The sequence below is a fragment of the Eubalaena glacialis genome, chromosome 5 (genome assembly GCF_028564815.1).
Source record: "Eubalaena glacialis isolate mEubGla1 chromosome 5, mEubGla1.1.hap2.+ XY, whole genome shotgun sequence".
In the NCBI taxonomy this organism is placed as follows: domain Eukaryota; kingdom Metazoa; phylum Chordata; class Mammalia; order Artiodactyla; family Balaenidae; genus Eubalaena; species Eubalaena glacialis.
The window spans coordinates 33,892,269-33,908,085 of NC_083720.1; the positions used below are offsets into that span (position 1 = coordinate 33,892,269).

The window sequence follows — 15,817 nt, forward strand, 5'->3', positions numbered from 1 at the left end:
AATCCATCTGTCTCCCAAACCTCTCCCCCTTGGCAACCACCAGTCTGTTCTCTATGTCTGTGATTCTGTTTCTGTTTCATCGATAGGTTCATTTGTGTCATATTTTAGATTCCACATATAAGTGATATCATATGGTCTTTGTCTTTCTCCTTCTGACTTACTTCACTTAGTATGATAATCTCTAGTTGCTTGTATGTTGCTGCAAATGGCATTATTTTGTTCTTTTTTATGGCTGAGAAGTATTCCATTGTATATGTATACCACATCTTCTTTATCCATTCATCTGTTGATGGACATTTAGGTTGTTTCCATGTCTTGGCTATTGTGAATAGTGCTGCTATGAACATAGGGGTGCATGTATCTTTTTGAATTATAGTTTTATCCAGATATATGCCCAGGAGTGGGATTGCTGGATCATATGGTAGCTCTGTTTTTAGTTTTTTGAGGAACCTCCATACCGTTTTCCACAGTGGCTGTACCAACTTACATTCCCACCAACAGTGTAGAAGGGTTCCCTTTTCTCCACACCCTCTCCAGCATTTGTTATTTGTAGACTTTTTAATGATGGCCATTCTGACCAGCGTGAGGTGGTGCCTTATCGTAGTTTTGATTTGCATTTCTCAAATAATTAACAATGTTGAGCATCTTTTCATGTGCCTTAAAATGCGTATTTTAGAGTTCTTCCCTACACACTTACTGTCAGAGTTTAACCAACAGCAAAAGATTGTACACTCAAATTAGGATAATTCAAGAATGGTTATAATAATTACAAAGGTATAATAGTTACAAAGATAATTGTGGAATGTTGGTGAAAATGTAAGAGATAATGCAGTAAGTTATGAACATTAGCGACAGCCCTGTTACAACCTAAAGGCCAAAAGGGATCAGGGAGGAAGAGGTTATCAGAACATGAAAAAGGAGAAGCAGGTAGAGAAAGCCATCTTGAGAGGAACAGTGACCTTTGGCCAACAAACATAGCCAGGCCAAGGTGACTTTTCAAGTAGGGAACCAGGGGAATATATATCCTGACCTTACTCTCCCTATTGTCTGTACCACCTTAAAAGCCAGAGGACTGAGGGTCCCTTTTGTAGTTGCAAATAGAGTCTTCCACCCAGCAGAGAACGAGGCAGGAGCCAATGGAGAGTGAATCTGGAGGGACAAACAAAAGATATCCCAGAACACTTACATACTTTTTCTATTTCTATGATTGTATATACGTTTTTTTAATATTTCTATGATTGGGGTAAAAAAATTTTCTTTACCTATTTGTATTTATTTTGTCAAGTATATGTATACATCTCCCCTCCCTTCATTTTAACTAAGCAGATTTTTTTTCTTATTGGTTTGTGTTATTGATTAAAAGAGTTCTTTATATAATAAGGGCATCTTAAATTTTTTTCACATATATTTCTCTTCTTTAAGAGTTCAGCTTTTTCCGTATGCTTAAAAATAATTTTAGTCATCAATACTTATTCTTTTGTGATTCCAGTTTTTACACATAATTTTTTGTTCCACTTATATATCATTTTGCTTTGTAGTATAAGATAGAAACATGATTTTATTTTATTCTAGGTAATAAATGGCGCCAACACTATATCCTAAATAATATACCCTTTCCCCCAGTGATTTGATATGGAATCCTATTCTTTTACCAAATACTTATATGTATTGGAGTCTGTTTCTGTGCATCCCATTATGTCCTGTTGGTCTTCTAGTCTATTCTGGTGCAATATCATGTGGTGTTATTTTATACAGTTTTAACATATAACAATGTATTTTATTATTTTTCAACATTTTCTTGACATTCTCACCTATTTAGTCAAATGAACTTTAGAATTTATGTTTCAAAATCAAAAAGAAAGATCCTTTTAGAGTTTTGATTAAATTGTAATATATTAATACATTGTTCTGAGGAAAAATAAAGATCTTGTAATATTGAATCTTTCTTTCCAGATAACATTTGATGTCTCTCAGGTTTTTCAAATGCCCATCACAAAACTCTTTCATTTTCTTTAACTGTGATTCTCTTATTTCTAAGTATTTTGCTTTGGAGGAATATTTTGATATTGTGATTGAAAGCTTTTGCTCCTTGTGTTTTCTTACTGACTGCTGCTGCTGTAGAGAAAAGCTAATGATTTTGTTGTATGTATGTTGTAACTAAAACCGTACCAAATTCTTACCAGTTTTATTGGATTTTCCTCTGATTATTCTAGATTTTCTAAGAAGACTATTGTCTAAGAAATATATTTTTTTTCCAATATTTACACTCAGTATTTATTTTTCTTATTATCTCCACAGCAACTTTCATAACAATAAAAATAATAATGCTGATAGCTACATTATATTTCTCCATTTTTATTTTAATAAGTCTGCCTCTGTGGTTCATCATTAATTATCATGTCAAATATTTGAGAAAAAGAACATCTGCCTTAATGAAATCTTTCATCGTTCTAATTAACTTTCCTTCTGATATGTGTTTACCATGAGTCTTTCTTTTTCTAAAATTGGGAATAAATGTGAAGTTTTATCACATATGGCTTTGTGTCACCTACAGTGATGATTACATACTTCATATCCTTTGACTAATTAAAGGTGATGAATTATTTTTAAAATTGCCCTAATATTGAACCGTCCTTCATTCCTGGAATATGCCCTACTTTGTCATAGTATGCCATTCTTTTAAATTGCTACTGCATTCAGTTTTCTAGTTTTGAGATTTTTTTAAGAATCTATATTCTTAAGGAATATTGGGGGGGTGTTTAATGCTATCTTTGTTAGATTTAAGTATTAGGTTATGGTCACTTCATAAAATAACCTTTCAATGTTTTCTTTGTCTTGGAACAGTTATGAGATAGAATTGCTTCAGGAAAAAAATGTGTTTGGCCCCTTCCTTTAAAGTAATCATTTAAAAACTTTAAAATTTTACCTGTATTTACAAAGTCTATTCAGTTTTTCTGTGACTTTTGAATACACACACACACACACACACACACATATCATTCATCAGTTCTCTTCAGCTCTACTTAAGCCTATGGATATTTAGGTCTATTCAGATTTTATATTCTTTTGGGAATATTTGGAATCAATTTTTTTATTTTTTCAAATATTTTTATATACTTATATTCTTTCTCATTTATAGATAATTAGGAAGGAAGGAAGAAAGAGGGGGGGGGAGGGAGGGAGGGAGGGAGAGAGAGATAAAGAAAATATGTAGAGAAAAAAATATATAAATATGTTTGTTTATATTTTTCTCATTTCTTATCATGCACACAGTTCACATACAGGTTTTCTAGTTTTATTGATATTCCCCGAAGTTTCAACTCTTTTTTTTAATCTATTTTTTCTTTCATTCATATTTTTATTATCACTAAATTATTTTGCCTACTTTCCTAGGGATAGTTTTTTGTGTGTGTTTATTTTTTTGCCTTCTTTAGATACACCTAACTTCTTTCAATTAATTAGAGTACATTTTGTAAGCTTATATGGTAGCAACTGTCATCTTCAATTTTTCAGTTGAGGAAAGGAGAGATGGCTGTGAGAAATTATTGAGGCAGATACAGATTTCAGTGTTCTTGATTAACCATTACAGTGCCCAGAGGCTAGAGAGAATCTGATGATTTGCCATCCCTGAAGAGTCTGTCTAGTAATCCAGACATAACAATAGACTCTATAATGTTATTTAATCATATTTTTATTCACTCATTCATTCATTAAATATCTATTAAGTTTTTTTTGTTCCAGACCTTGTGCTATCTTTTGGAGATACAAATATGAAAAGACACAGAACCTGCATTCAAGGATGTTATAAGTCAAAAGGAGAAACAGATAATGTATTACAAGTATAATAATTACTATGATGGAGGTATATACATGTTGTTTGGGAAACATATACATAGCACAAAGTTACTCAGGAAAAGTAATAGAAGACTTAGAAAAACCATTTTATTCATTTATATTCAACAAATATATTCTAATATCTTTTATGTGCCAGATAATTTGCTGAGACCTGGGGAAGACATAGGCATAAAAGTCATTTTCCTTATCCTTGAGGAGTTCTCAGTCTAGTGGGAAGTAAATAATCCTATTATAATAAAGATGTGTACCTGATACCTATGCGGACACAGAAGAAAAACTAAGTAAGACTGCCAGGAGTCAAAAGACTTTCTTCACAGAGAAGGTAGTATTTGAGCTGATACTTGTAAGGTGAGCAGGGATGGACAAAGTGTGGCATTCTAAGCAGAGGGAACAATGTGGGCAAAGGTGACACAGTGGTATAAAAAGGCAAATAGTCTGCTAATGCCAAAGTACAAGGTACAAGGTGGTGAGGGATGAGAAAAAAAGGTGAAAGATAACAAACATTTATTGAACTCTGACAGTGTGTCAGACACTATTCTAAATATTTTATATAGATTAACATTTAATTCTTACAGCAGCCTAGGAGGATTCAGATAAATGCTGTTATCCCACTTTATAGATGAAGAAATTGGGCAGAGCGGTTAAATATCATGTCCAAAGTCACACACTGATGAGTGGGCGGCCAAGATTTGAGTCCTGGTAGTCTGACTCCAAAGCCTATGGTTTCCTGCCTATTATAGACAGAGACCAATTTATAAAAGGCTTTATATTCTATACCAAGGAACTTGGATTTCACTCCATCAATGTCTAGAAGCCATGGAGGTGTATTTAATTATAAAATTTACATGATGAGATTTTTATTTTAACTCATGGCATTTGGCATATGGATTAGAAGGGATGACTTTAAATGAAGAGCAAAGCAGAGAAAAAAGGAGGCAGCAAGAGGGGCAGACAGCTTCTACAGTCCATGTAAGGGATGATGGAAGCCCTGAGATAGAACAGTGAATCAGGCAACAGATTCAAGAGTTATTATGGTGGAATTTGGGGATATGTTAGATGGGAAAGAGGAATAAGGAAGAATGAAGAATCTACGATGATTTTCAGATTTCTGTCCTGGGTAACTAGATTGAAGTTAGTGCCAGGACCCATGACAGAAAATATGGGAAGAGTGTTCTAGATACTGGCTCTGTATTCTCATAGTTAACATGCCAGGGATGCAAGGATTTTTAAGTACCCGCAAATCAGTCAGTGTGATATACCAAATTAACAAATTAAAGAATAAAAACCATATAATTATCTCAGTAGATGCAGAAAAAGCTTTTGAAGCATAAAAAAGTTTCCATTTATGATAAAAACTCTCCAGAAAGCAGGCATAGAGGGAAAATACCTCAGCATAATAGAGGCCATATATGACAAACCCACAACTAACATCATACTCAATGGTAAAAAGCTAAAAGCATTTCCTCTAAGACCAGGAACGAGACAAGGATGCCCACTCTCACCACTTTTATTCAACATAGTATTGGAAGTCCTAGTCACAGAATCAGACAAAAAGAAATGAAAGGAATCAAAGTTAGAAAGGAAGAAGTAAAGCTGTCACTGTTTGCAGATGACATGATGCTATACATAGAAAATCCTAAAGACACCACCAGAAAACTACTAGAGCTGATGATGAATTAGGTAAAGTTGCAGGGTACAAAATTAATATATAAAAATTATTGCATTTCTATATACTAACAGTGAACTATCAGAAAGAGAAGTTAAGGAAACAATCCCATTTACCATCAAATCAAAAAGAATAAAATACCTAGGAATAAACCTACCTAAGGAGGTAAAAGACCTGTACTTGGAAAACTATAAGACACTGATGAAAGAAATTGAAGATGACACAAACAGATGAAAAGATATACCATGTTCTTGGATTGGAAGAATTACTGTTGTTTAAACGATCATATTACCCAAGGCAATACACAGATTCAATGCAATCCCTATCAAAATACCAATGACATTTTTCACAGAGCTAGAATAAATAATTTTTAAATTTGTATGAAAACACAAAAGACCCCAAATAGCCAAAGCAATCTTGATAAAGAAAAACAGAACTGGAGGAATCATGCTCCCTAACTTGAGATTATACTGCAAAGCTACAGTAATCAAAACTGGTACTTGCACAAAAACAGACACATAGATCAATGGAACAGAATAGAGAGCCCAGAAATATACCCGCACACCTATAGTCAATAAATCTACTACAAAGGAGGCAAGAATACACTATGGACAAAAAAGTCTCTTCAATAAGTGGTGCTGGGAAAACTGGACAGCTACATGTAAAAAAATGAAATTAGAACATTCTCTAACACCATATACCAAAAAAAAGTCTACCATTTCAGACTCCAGGTACCGTAACAAAGTCATTCTTCCAGTAGTTTAATGAACACAGTAAAATACCTGTCTTGTTACCAGGTTTGGATTTTTGCTTGCTTGGTTAGCATTATCACTAACACATCCAGATAGCCCTTTCAGAAAGCCCACTCTACTGAAAGATAATTTTTATCAGTAACGTTGCTAAATAAATTCTGACTCTAGGTTAAAAATAGAATATTAATTTTTTTAAAAAGTCATTCTCATACCAATTGGTTTCTGATGTTTGGATATCTAAGTTTAATATAATTGTATGTACAGGTTCTTGGGCAGAAATGATAATAGACATTTTCAGAGCTGTTCTATAGTTATTCTAAATTCTTGTCCATTGTCAATAAACAAAGTTCCATGAATTTGAAACCCTAGTCACACAGGAAAATACCAATGTCAGTGATACTAAATAAGACGTAAATTGTATAGAGGAAGTTCTACTTTTATGCCCCTAAGTGGATATTGTATAATGAATAGTAAAATTGCATATAAAACTGTGTAATAAAAGGAAAGCTAGATTCTGTATTTTTATATTACAGTTATTTTTTTTAAAAAGCAAAGTAGTATAATTTGTCCAAAATATAACTTACTAATCTTCTAAAGTTAATTTGCAGAGGAGCATGCTTGCAACATATTAAAGTTCTTTGCTGATACACACAAAAAAATTCGGAAAGTTATGAATTCGTCAGTGATTCCTCTCTCCTTCTGTTCTTACCATTTCACAAGGCAATTGGTCTTTCCTTTGAAAAAACACCTCACATATGATGCATTTGATTGGAACCAACACCAAGGTCAAATCTTTCTTAAATCAGTCAGTTCTGCCTCATCTCTTTCTATCACATTTGAGCCAGGAACTTGTAGTGAAGCAAAAGAATAATGCTTTCCTATATGTGTGACTAATAAAAAAGTAAACATCAGTGGTAGGGAATACAGTTACACAGTACACTGCTAAAATGAGATACAGTTTCCTGTTCTCCCATATGCTATAGTGATTGATATAAAAAACCTGAAGATATTCTGTACTGGCTATAGTTTGTCTCTCTATAATGTTCTCAATGTTTGTGTTCTTTGTGCATTTTTTTTTCAGTCAAGAGAATCCATTCCATTAAATGACCTAAAGTCAGAAGTATCACCCCGGATTTCAGCAGAGGACCTGATTGACTTGTGTGAGCTTACAGTGACAGGCCACTTCAAAACACCCACCAAGAAGACAAAGTCCAGTAAGCCAAAGCTCCTGGTAGTTGACATCCGGAATAGTGAAGAGTATCCTTTACACATGAGGTTTTAAAGGGTGGTACTGCTTCATTCACATTGCTTCCTTTTAACTTAAAGGGCATGTGGTAGGAACAATGAACATAGCTGGGATTCCTCTGAATTCAGATAGCTAAATAACTCTCAAACTGGATGCCAGAACAGACTTGCATAATGTTTCATAAGATAACATTACATACCAGAAACCTTAAAATATTTCCCAAACAACACCAGAATAGTGGGCTATTTTCTTGGTTTTTGTGTTTCACTGCTGTATATTGCTGTTCTTGTGGGAATTTGAATCCTTCCTGGTATAGATAAAACTTTAGCAAAGATGAAGAGTAAGTATTTACTTTGTCTACCTCATAGCCTAGAGAGGAAAGTGAGCCAGATCTAAACACTGAACTTTTATTTATTATAATTTTCAAAATATTGGCTTATAGAGAACATGTTAAAGTATTTTCCACTGACATTTTAATATTAAATGTACCATAACTTCTGGTGGTTTTGCTTGGCATTAAAGTATGAAAAGTTACAAAATAGTAATAGTTCAGTCTTTCTCCTTATATTTTCATCATCTGTCAGATTTTTGTAAAGCATGCCTTGATGCTCTATACTCTAGAATCTAGGTAAATGATTTTCAATTTTTTTTTGCACCAGGTAACTCCCTTTTAAAATAAAATCTTTCTTAAAAACTCAATATGTAAAATATAAATGAAGAAATTTTTTACAATTAATTTTCTTCATAAGTTAACATTTGTAGCATTTACTAACTGTAAATGAGGGTTATATGTAGATGAGGGTTAGCAGGTTGTTGGTTTCTTATATGCTAAAATTGGCATGTAAGTTTTCATGTGCATATTTTCAATCATAATTGTTGAAGTGAAATTTTAAAATGAAATTCAAACCATACATTTACAGAACTGCTGAAGCAATCCCTAGAATCTTAGGTTACTGAAAATACAGTTTGAAAGCCTGCTATTTCAAATGGTACATCACCATCTTTTTGTGATAAGTTTCTACTTTCCCTAAACTGTGAGACCCCTGAGTTTGGAGAGAATATAAATGTTCATGTTCCTGATGTTATGGCCTCAGGGATACTAGAAGTTCCTTAGCAGAGTAGATGAGTGGACTCCCAAAAGAAGCATTCAATACAGTGGACTGGTCAGGGACCCCTGATGTAGAAGTTCTTCTTATCTATTACTTCAAGGGTTTAAAATACTTTTAGTTTTTTCTTTTTTTTTTTTTTTTTATTTATTTATTTTATTTATGGCTGTGTTGGGTCTTCGTTTCTGTGCGAGGGCTTTCTCTAGTTGTGGCAAGCGGGGGCCACTCTTCATCGCGGTGCACGGGCCTCTCACTATCGCGGCCTCTCTTGTTGCGGAGCACAGGCTCCAGACGCGCAGGCTCAGTAATTGTGGCTCACGGGCCCAGTTGCTCCGCGGCATGTGGGATCTTCCCAGACCAGGGCTCAAACCCGTGTCCCCTGCATTGGCAGGCAGATTCTCAACCACTGCGCCACCAGGGAAGCCCCATACTTTTAGTTTTTTAACTTTTTAGTTTGTTTCTTTCGGTTGAACCTTTAGTTATAGCCTCATAAAACCATCAAAAAAAGCATAACATTATAGTGCTCTATTCTAATGTTAAGCACTATTACTAAAATAATTAAAGCAGTTTATGTACACACTGCTCTCCTGGTATTTCCTTTCAAACTACTTAACTACTTGAAATTTTAAAATATACACAATATGAAAGTGACATTCAATCCGAGTTTTCCAAACCTTGTAGACCGACTTTATTTTTTATTGATATTCTCCTTTATTTTCTGCAGGATAAATATAAATAGAACAGTAGGAAGCAGAGCAGCTCACCTGAACATTGTTCTCTGATAAGTATAGCTGAGTTGCCCAAAGTAGGAGTACCTTTATGTCATCCCACAATACTTGGTTAAAGTTTGGAACTAGTCAGAGACCTGGCTTGGTTGTTGTACTATCTACAATTACAAGCCAAATGAAGATAATCAGTATTTCTCTGTGCCACTTTAGACTGAGGGTGGGTCCAAGGGAATGAAGAAAGGAAAATAAAGTCACTCATCTTTTATGACCCTCCCAAAGGACCCAACATGTGAAAATTTCTAAATCCCCTTTTGAAAGCCTGATTAAAAACCAAGATGTCTTAATGTTGGGCCATTTATCCTCACAACATTCCTAACTTTTGCAGGATGCTCTTACTTTGCCATGTATCTACTTCTGTCTCACCTCTAAATAACAAGTGTTGGCACATGTATATCCATCATAGTGCTTTGAGAGAAACCACAAGCTAAATGACTTCCAAAAGTCATTGGTTATCACTAGGTCTTTTCTAGTATCAAGAAAACAGTGAAGAATGGAGAGCTGTGGGTTCTAAAATCCCCTTTGGTTGAGGCATCCAAACTACCTACATATGGCCTTCCAAGGCCGGAAAACTCATGGACCTTTTAAAATGTCTTATGATGCATACCCATTTGATTATATTATGAAGAAATAAGTAACATTTCTAACTCTATTAATCTTTTTTTTTTTTAATTTTTGGCTGCGTTGGTTCTTCATTGCCACTCACGGGCTTTCTCTAGTTGCAGTGAGCAGGGGCTACTCTTCCTTGCTGTGTGTGGGCTTCTCATTGTGGTGGCTTCTCTTGTTGAGGAGCACAGGCTCTAGGAGCGTGGGCTTCAGTAGTTGCAGCACGCAGGCTCAGTAGTTGTGGCTCGCAGGCTCTAGAGGGCTGACTCAGTAGTTGTGGTGCACGGGCTTAGTTGCTCCAAGGCATGTGGGATCTTCCCGGACCAGGGTTTGAACCCGTGTCCCCTGCATTGGCAGGCGGATTCTTAACCACTGCACCACCAGGGAAGTCCCATCTAACTCTATTAATCTTAAATCCTGTGCTCAAGGAATTAAAGGCAAGGAAGAAGTGTGTGCATAGTAATGAAGAGATTCATAAATTAAGTGCTTCAATTAATATGGTAGAATGTGATGTTTGATTTTTTTAGATGTCATTATTATTAATAGCAACCAATAAATATTACTCTCTGTAGTGCTGTGGATAATTTTTTTAAGAAGACGGTATAAAGTATAGTTCTTATTCACTAGGTTGCTTTTGGTATGAAGAATATAAAACATTAAAATATTTCATGTGGAAAATAAATTAACAGTAAAGACAGTATGTATTAAATACTAAATGAGTGGTCCAGACAAAAACTGCATCAACAGGAAAGTAATCTCTGAATAAGAGAAGCAAGATATGGATAGGACTCATGTCCTTTTAATTTCTGTAGCCCCAGCACTAGGTTTGGCACCTAGAAATTCCCCAGAATATATAAAGGGAAAAGTCAGGATGGCAGGCACAGTGTCCCACACTCTCTTACCTATACCCATTGAATTTTCCCTTCAATGTTATAAGGAGACAGTTGGCAATATGTAAGTCCTTTTGAATTCTGTAAGTGATCCAGTGATTTCTGAGGCCTTTCTTCCTTTAAATCCAGAAGCAAGACTGTACTCATAAAAAGTCAGTAGAATCAGAATTTAGAGCTAGAAATATTCATGTAATCTCATATTCATTTATTCAACAAATATTTACTGGTTGTCTTAGTGTGTGCTAGTCAGTAGTGTACTAGATTTTGAGGATTTGTTGGTAAACAAAATGGCAAATTCCCCTGCAGTCATGGAAATTACATTTTAATTGGAGAAATAGATAAATATATTTATCATATGGTCTTAAATAGCAATAAGTGCTATACATAAAAATAAAGCAAGGAGAAGGATAGAGAGTGATAGAGTTTGACAATGTACTGAAGAAAAGACTGAGAAAAGGTGATATTTCAGCACAGCTGAATGATGTAAAGAGGCAGGCTATAAATGATGCAGGGAGAAACATTCTAGGCAGAAGGAAGAGCGAAGGCAAAGACCCTGATCTATGAACATGCTTGGCCATTTTGGACCAGCAAGGATACCAGTACAGTAAGAGAGGAAGTCAGAGGAGATAAAGTCACTGAAGCCAGAAGGTATGGGACAGTCAGAAATCTCTACAGTGTGATTTTAGAGTTACTAACATGCTCTTAATTGCTTGGATACCTGTAATCACTGATTCCTAAAAATCTACCATTAGAGACTTATGCTGTTGGTTAAAGACTTTTCACTATCCTGTTGAAAATGCAAATGTACATGGTGGCAGTATTATGCTTTACCTGTTACTTTAAAACAAGAGGCACTTAGAATGAATAGATTTATTAAGATTTAACAGATTCAAGTGAATTGACTTCCAGTAATAGCTATCATTAAGCTCTCACAGTGTGCCAAGCATGGCATAAAACAGTATCTCTATTTTCTGATGAAGAAACTGAGGCTTGAAAAGGCTTAAGCAACTTGCCCAAGGCCATATAACTGACAATTGGTAGAGCCAACCTCATGTTCCTAAGCTTTATTCTCCAAGCTTTATGCAGGTGGCTGTTTGGTCTCTTCATAGGACTGTTAAGCAAGCATAAACAAGACTGAGAGAAATCAGTTAATATAAATTAATGACTGAGGCATGTATTGATTCCAAACTATGTGTTCAGACACAGTACACATTCCTTCAAATCTTACACACAAACTCAGCTATTGCTTTCAGTGCCTCTGTATGTACGGGGCCTAATCCCAACTAAATAAATCTAATAGTTGTCTTTATACTAACACAGCCACAGATTCAAGGAAAAATTAACTCTTTTAAATATTGGAAAGCAAATTTGGAATGCTTTGAGAGAGGAAGCATGTTAGAAAGATTCTTTCCTGCTGTAGCAACTTAATTTATGATTTAGTATATTCAAAATATTTTTTATTAAATTTTCCCAAAACTATCACTAAGATGCTGATATTTTAAAACTAACAAATTAAGCCTGTTGAAATCCTCATATTTTTTGAAGGAATCATTTTTGTAGACTAACTCTTAATTTTGCAGTTAAACTCTGGGATTAATGTGACTTTTCCTATCTGTTTAAGAAATGAATAAATATTTAATGCTACTATATTTTAAAAATAATTTTATTTCTCCCATGCCAACAAATTATAGTTCTATACAGTAGAGGAGAAAAAAAAAAAAAAAAAGAAACTCTGTTAACACCTTTTTCTTCTGCAAAGAAAGTTACGTTTGAAGTGTTGTTTACAATGTTTTTCAAATTGTTTATAGTCTCCCTATATAATTTTTATCCTCTATTTTGCTTTTATGGATCATTGAAACAGGAAAATTTGGCTAATACAGTTCTTCATACAGGTGATACATCTTCATATGGGTGAAAACTTGTTTTCCTCATATGTGTTTTCAGTAGAGTAAATGTATAAAATTAACTTTCACGTCATCTTTCTTTACCTATGTAAAATAATTGAAATGATTGTTTATGAAAAGGAGGGAGGCAACATTATCCTTCAGCAAGATAAGTTACTGTCTACCAACGAATTCAAAGGACAGCCTTACCACTCCCTAGAACTCTCCTATGCATGTAGGGGAAGAAAAATATCTTTTCTTCTCTACTTTTCTAAGTTCTCGGCTTGGGCCCCTGTAACAGAAGACAAATTCACAAGAGAAAAGTATACAAATTTATTTAATATAAGTTTTACGTGACATGGGAGCCTTCATAAGAAAACCTAAAGAAGTGGTTAAACCTGAGTGTTTTTAAGCTAGGTCTGATGAAGAGTGAACAGTCACGGGAAAATGTGATAGGGCAAAAGGGATTTGAGCTAAGTGTAGTAGACTTTTGTAATAAACTGAGGAAAACTTAGCAAGGCCTGTCCATTCAGATTCCTCATGGTGTTCCTCTGTCTTGAAGATAAGGATGTACCTATCCTCTGGGTATAAGGAGGGCACCTCTCAGTTGAAGGTGTTATGACCTGATTCATGGGAAGGTCAGAAAGTCCTTCCTACACATGACATTTCTCAAATTTCTTCAGCTTAAGATATTCAGTATGCCAAGATGCCGTAATTTAAGGTAGCATGTCCTGAACCCCATCACCTGAAGTTCTGTTAAAGCTTTAGTCGTTTAGCTTGTGATATAAATATTCCCACTTAAAATAAAAATACCCTGCAAGAGGTCATATTTTAATCTTTTATCAGTTTTTATGGTTGTAGGTGAGGAGAAGCATGTCAACAATCTGAGGGAACTACCCCTAACCTCAGTGGGGACCAGTAGGGAAGAGGAGTACAGAAAGGGAAAGCTGGAGGACATGAAGATAAACTTCACACACTTGGCAATAAAGACATAATCCCAACTTTACAATAAGAAGGAACCCTAGAGATAATCAAGTCTACTTCTTAATATTAGAGCTAAACAGCTTATATCAAGGAGGCTAAACAACTAAGTTTTTTTGAAATCCTATTTTATTTTTGTTTTTATAAGAAAGAAACATGAATTGTTAATCTAGGTAAAGGTTCAGGTCAGTTATGTTTGTTCTTCAATACATAATGGAGATTTCAGAGCAAATAATAATTGAATATTTGAATAATTGAATATCAATAATAATATCAATTGAATATTTTAAAGAGGCAATAGAAAATGTTTCTCATGTAGTGACATAAATTTCATAAGTACTAATATTAATTGCTTTAAAGATAATACACAAGTTAAACTATTGTTTTCTTTAATATTTCTAAATATTTAGAGTTTCAAATTTCCTGGAGTTCATATTAAGTGTGGTGTTAGCCATGTAAATGTGGGTCCAACTGTTATCTATGAACATAAATACTTCGAAAGAATGTATTCTCATTTCCTTGAAGTCAAGGCTTTTTTTGCAGCTTTATTTGTAAAACGCTTACTTTTTTTTTTTTTTTTTTAATATCAGAAGCTATAGGAAAGACCACCTCAGGCTTAATTTTTTTAATTTGAAAAACACATAAACTCAATTGTTTTCATTATTACTCCACATTATTCCTCCTTGGTAAATGCTAGTATTGCTCTTGTCTCTGTGTCCTGAAGAATTAACTTCTAAAAAAGTCTTCAAAGTAATATAGAGATACTTGTGTTCAGAGCAAGATAGATAATGTGGAGGCTTAGTAATATTTTTTTTCATCCCATTTGGATCTAGGTTTAAGCTACTTGAATTATAATTTCTATCCAGTTGTATTCCCATATCTGAATGGCCCTTGTATAATGTGGGAATATATGATAGCCTCTACTGAAAAATATCTCCAGTCTCTGGATTAATAGTTAGTTGTGAGAAGTACATTAATTGTTGAAGAGATCCTATTTGCTATGACACCCATCCATTGCCCCAGTTCCTGAGTGCCATCAGTCTCATTCCATCAGCCAGTCAGGGCTTCCCTGGTGGCACAGTGGTTAAGAATCTGCCTGCCAATACAGGGGACACGGGTTCCATCCCTGGCCTGGGAAGATCCCACATGCCGTGGAGCAACTAAGCCCGTGTGCCACAACTACTGAGCCTGTGCTCTAGAACCCGCGTGCCACAACTACTGAAGCCCGCACGCCTAGAGACCATGCTCTGCAACAAGAGAAGCCACGACAGTGAGAAGCCCGTGCACCGCGACAAAGAGTAGCCCCCACTCGCTGCAACTGGAGAAAGCCCGCGCATAACCAACGAAGACCCAACACAGCCAAAAATTTAAAAAACAAATTAATTAATTAATTAAAAAAAAAATCTGAGTCATTCCTGCATGAGAACCTGCTTTGCTAGGTTAAATCAGAGCCCCTGCCCAACAGGAGCTCACAATCTTGTGGCTAAGACACGTTAGATAGATAATTACAATACAGTATGAAATGTTCTATGTCTGAGGCATACTCAGAAAGCCATGGGGATATAAGGTCGGTCACCTAAGCCAGGTGATGCCTGAAATGGGTCTTGAAAGACAAGTGGAAGTCACCCTAGCAATGAAGAGAAAGAGGACATTTCAGACTGAAAAAAAACATAGTGTATGGGTGCACAGAAGGTGAGGAAGACACATTCAGGGAATTACCAGTACTCAGGATGTGCATGGCTGGAATATATGATGGTGGGAAGTGAGACTAAAGTAGTCAAAGGCAGCTTATAGAGAATGTTGCATAACATGCTAAGAAGTTTGGGTTTTATTCCATAGGCTGTGAGAGTATTAGAGAATTTTAATCGGGTAGGTGGCATGCTCAGATTTGTGTTTTAGAGAGATTAATGCATTGGGAAGAAGGATGAGAATGGAGGTAATGGTGCAGGCAAGACTAGAAGGATGGAATCACCCAAAGATTTGATGTGCATAAATATTCCTTCATTTTTGCAGTCACAGAGAGTGAGGTCTCTAGCTTCACCCTGAA

General features: G+C 35.2%; 1 protein-coding gene across 2 annotated transcripts in view; it reads left to right on the top strand.

Moving 5' to 3' along the window:
• The window catches only part of TBCK (TBC1 domain containing kinase), a 236,208-nt gene that overhangs the window by 187,334 nt on the left and 33,057 nt on the right, over nucleotides 1-15,817 (top strand). For both annotated transcript variants that reach the window (XM_061191187.1, XM_061191186.1), the window contains exon 24: nucleotides 7,355-7,530. In XM_061191187.1, the coding sequence (XP_061047170.1) occupies nucleotides 7,355-7,530 (176 nt within the window). The remainder of the gene's footprint in view (nucleotides 1-7,354; nucleotides 7,531-15,817) is intronic.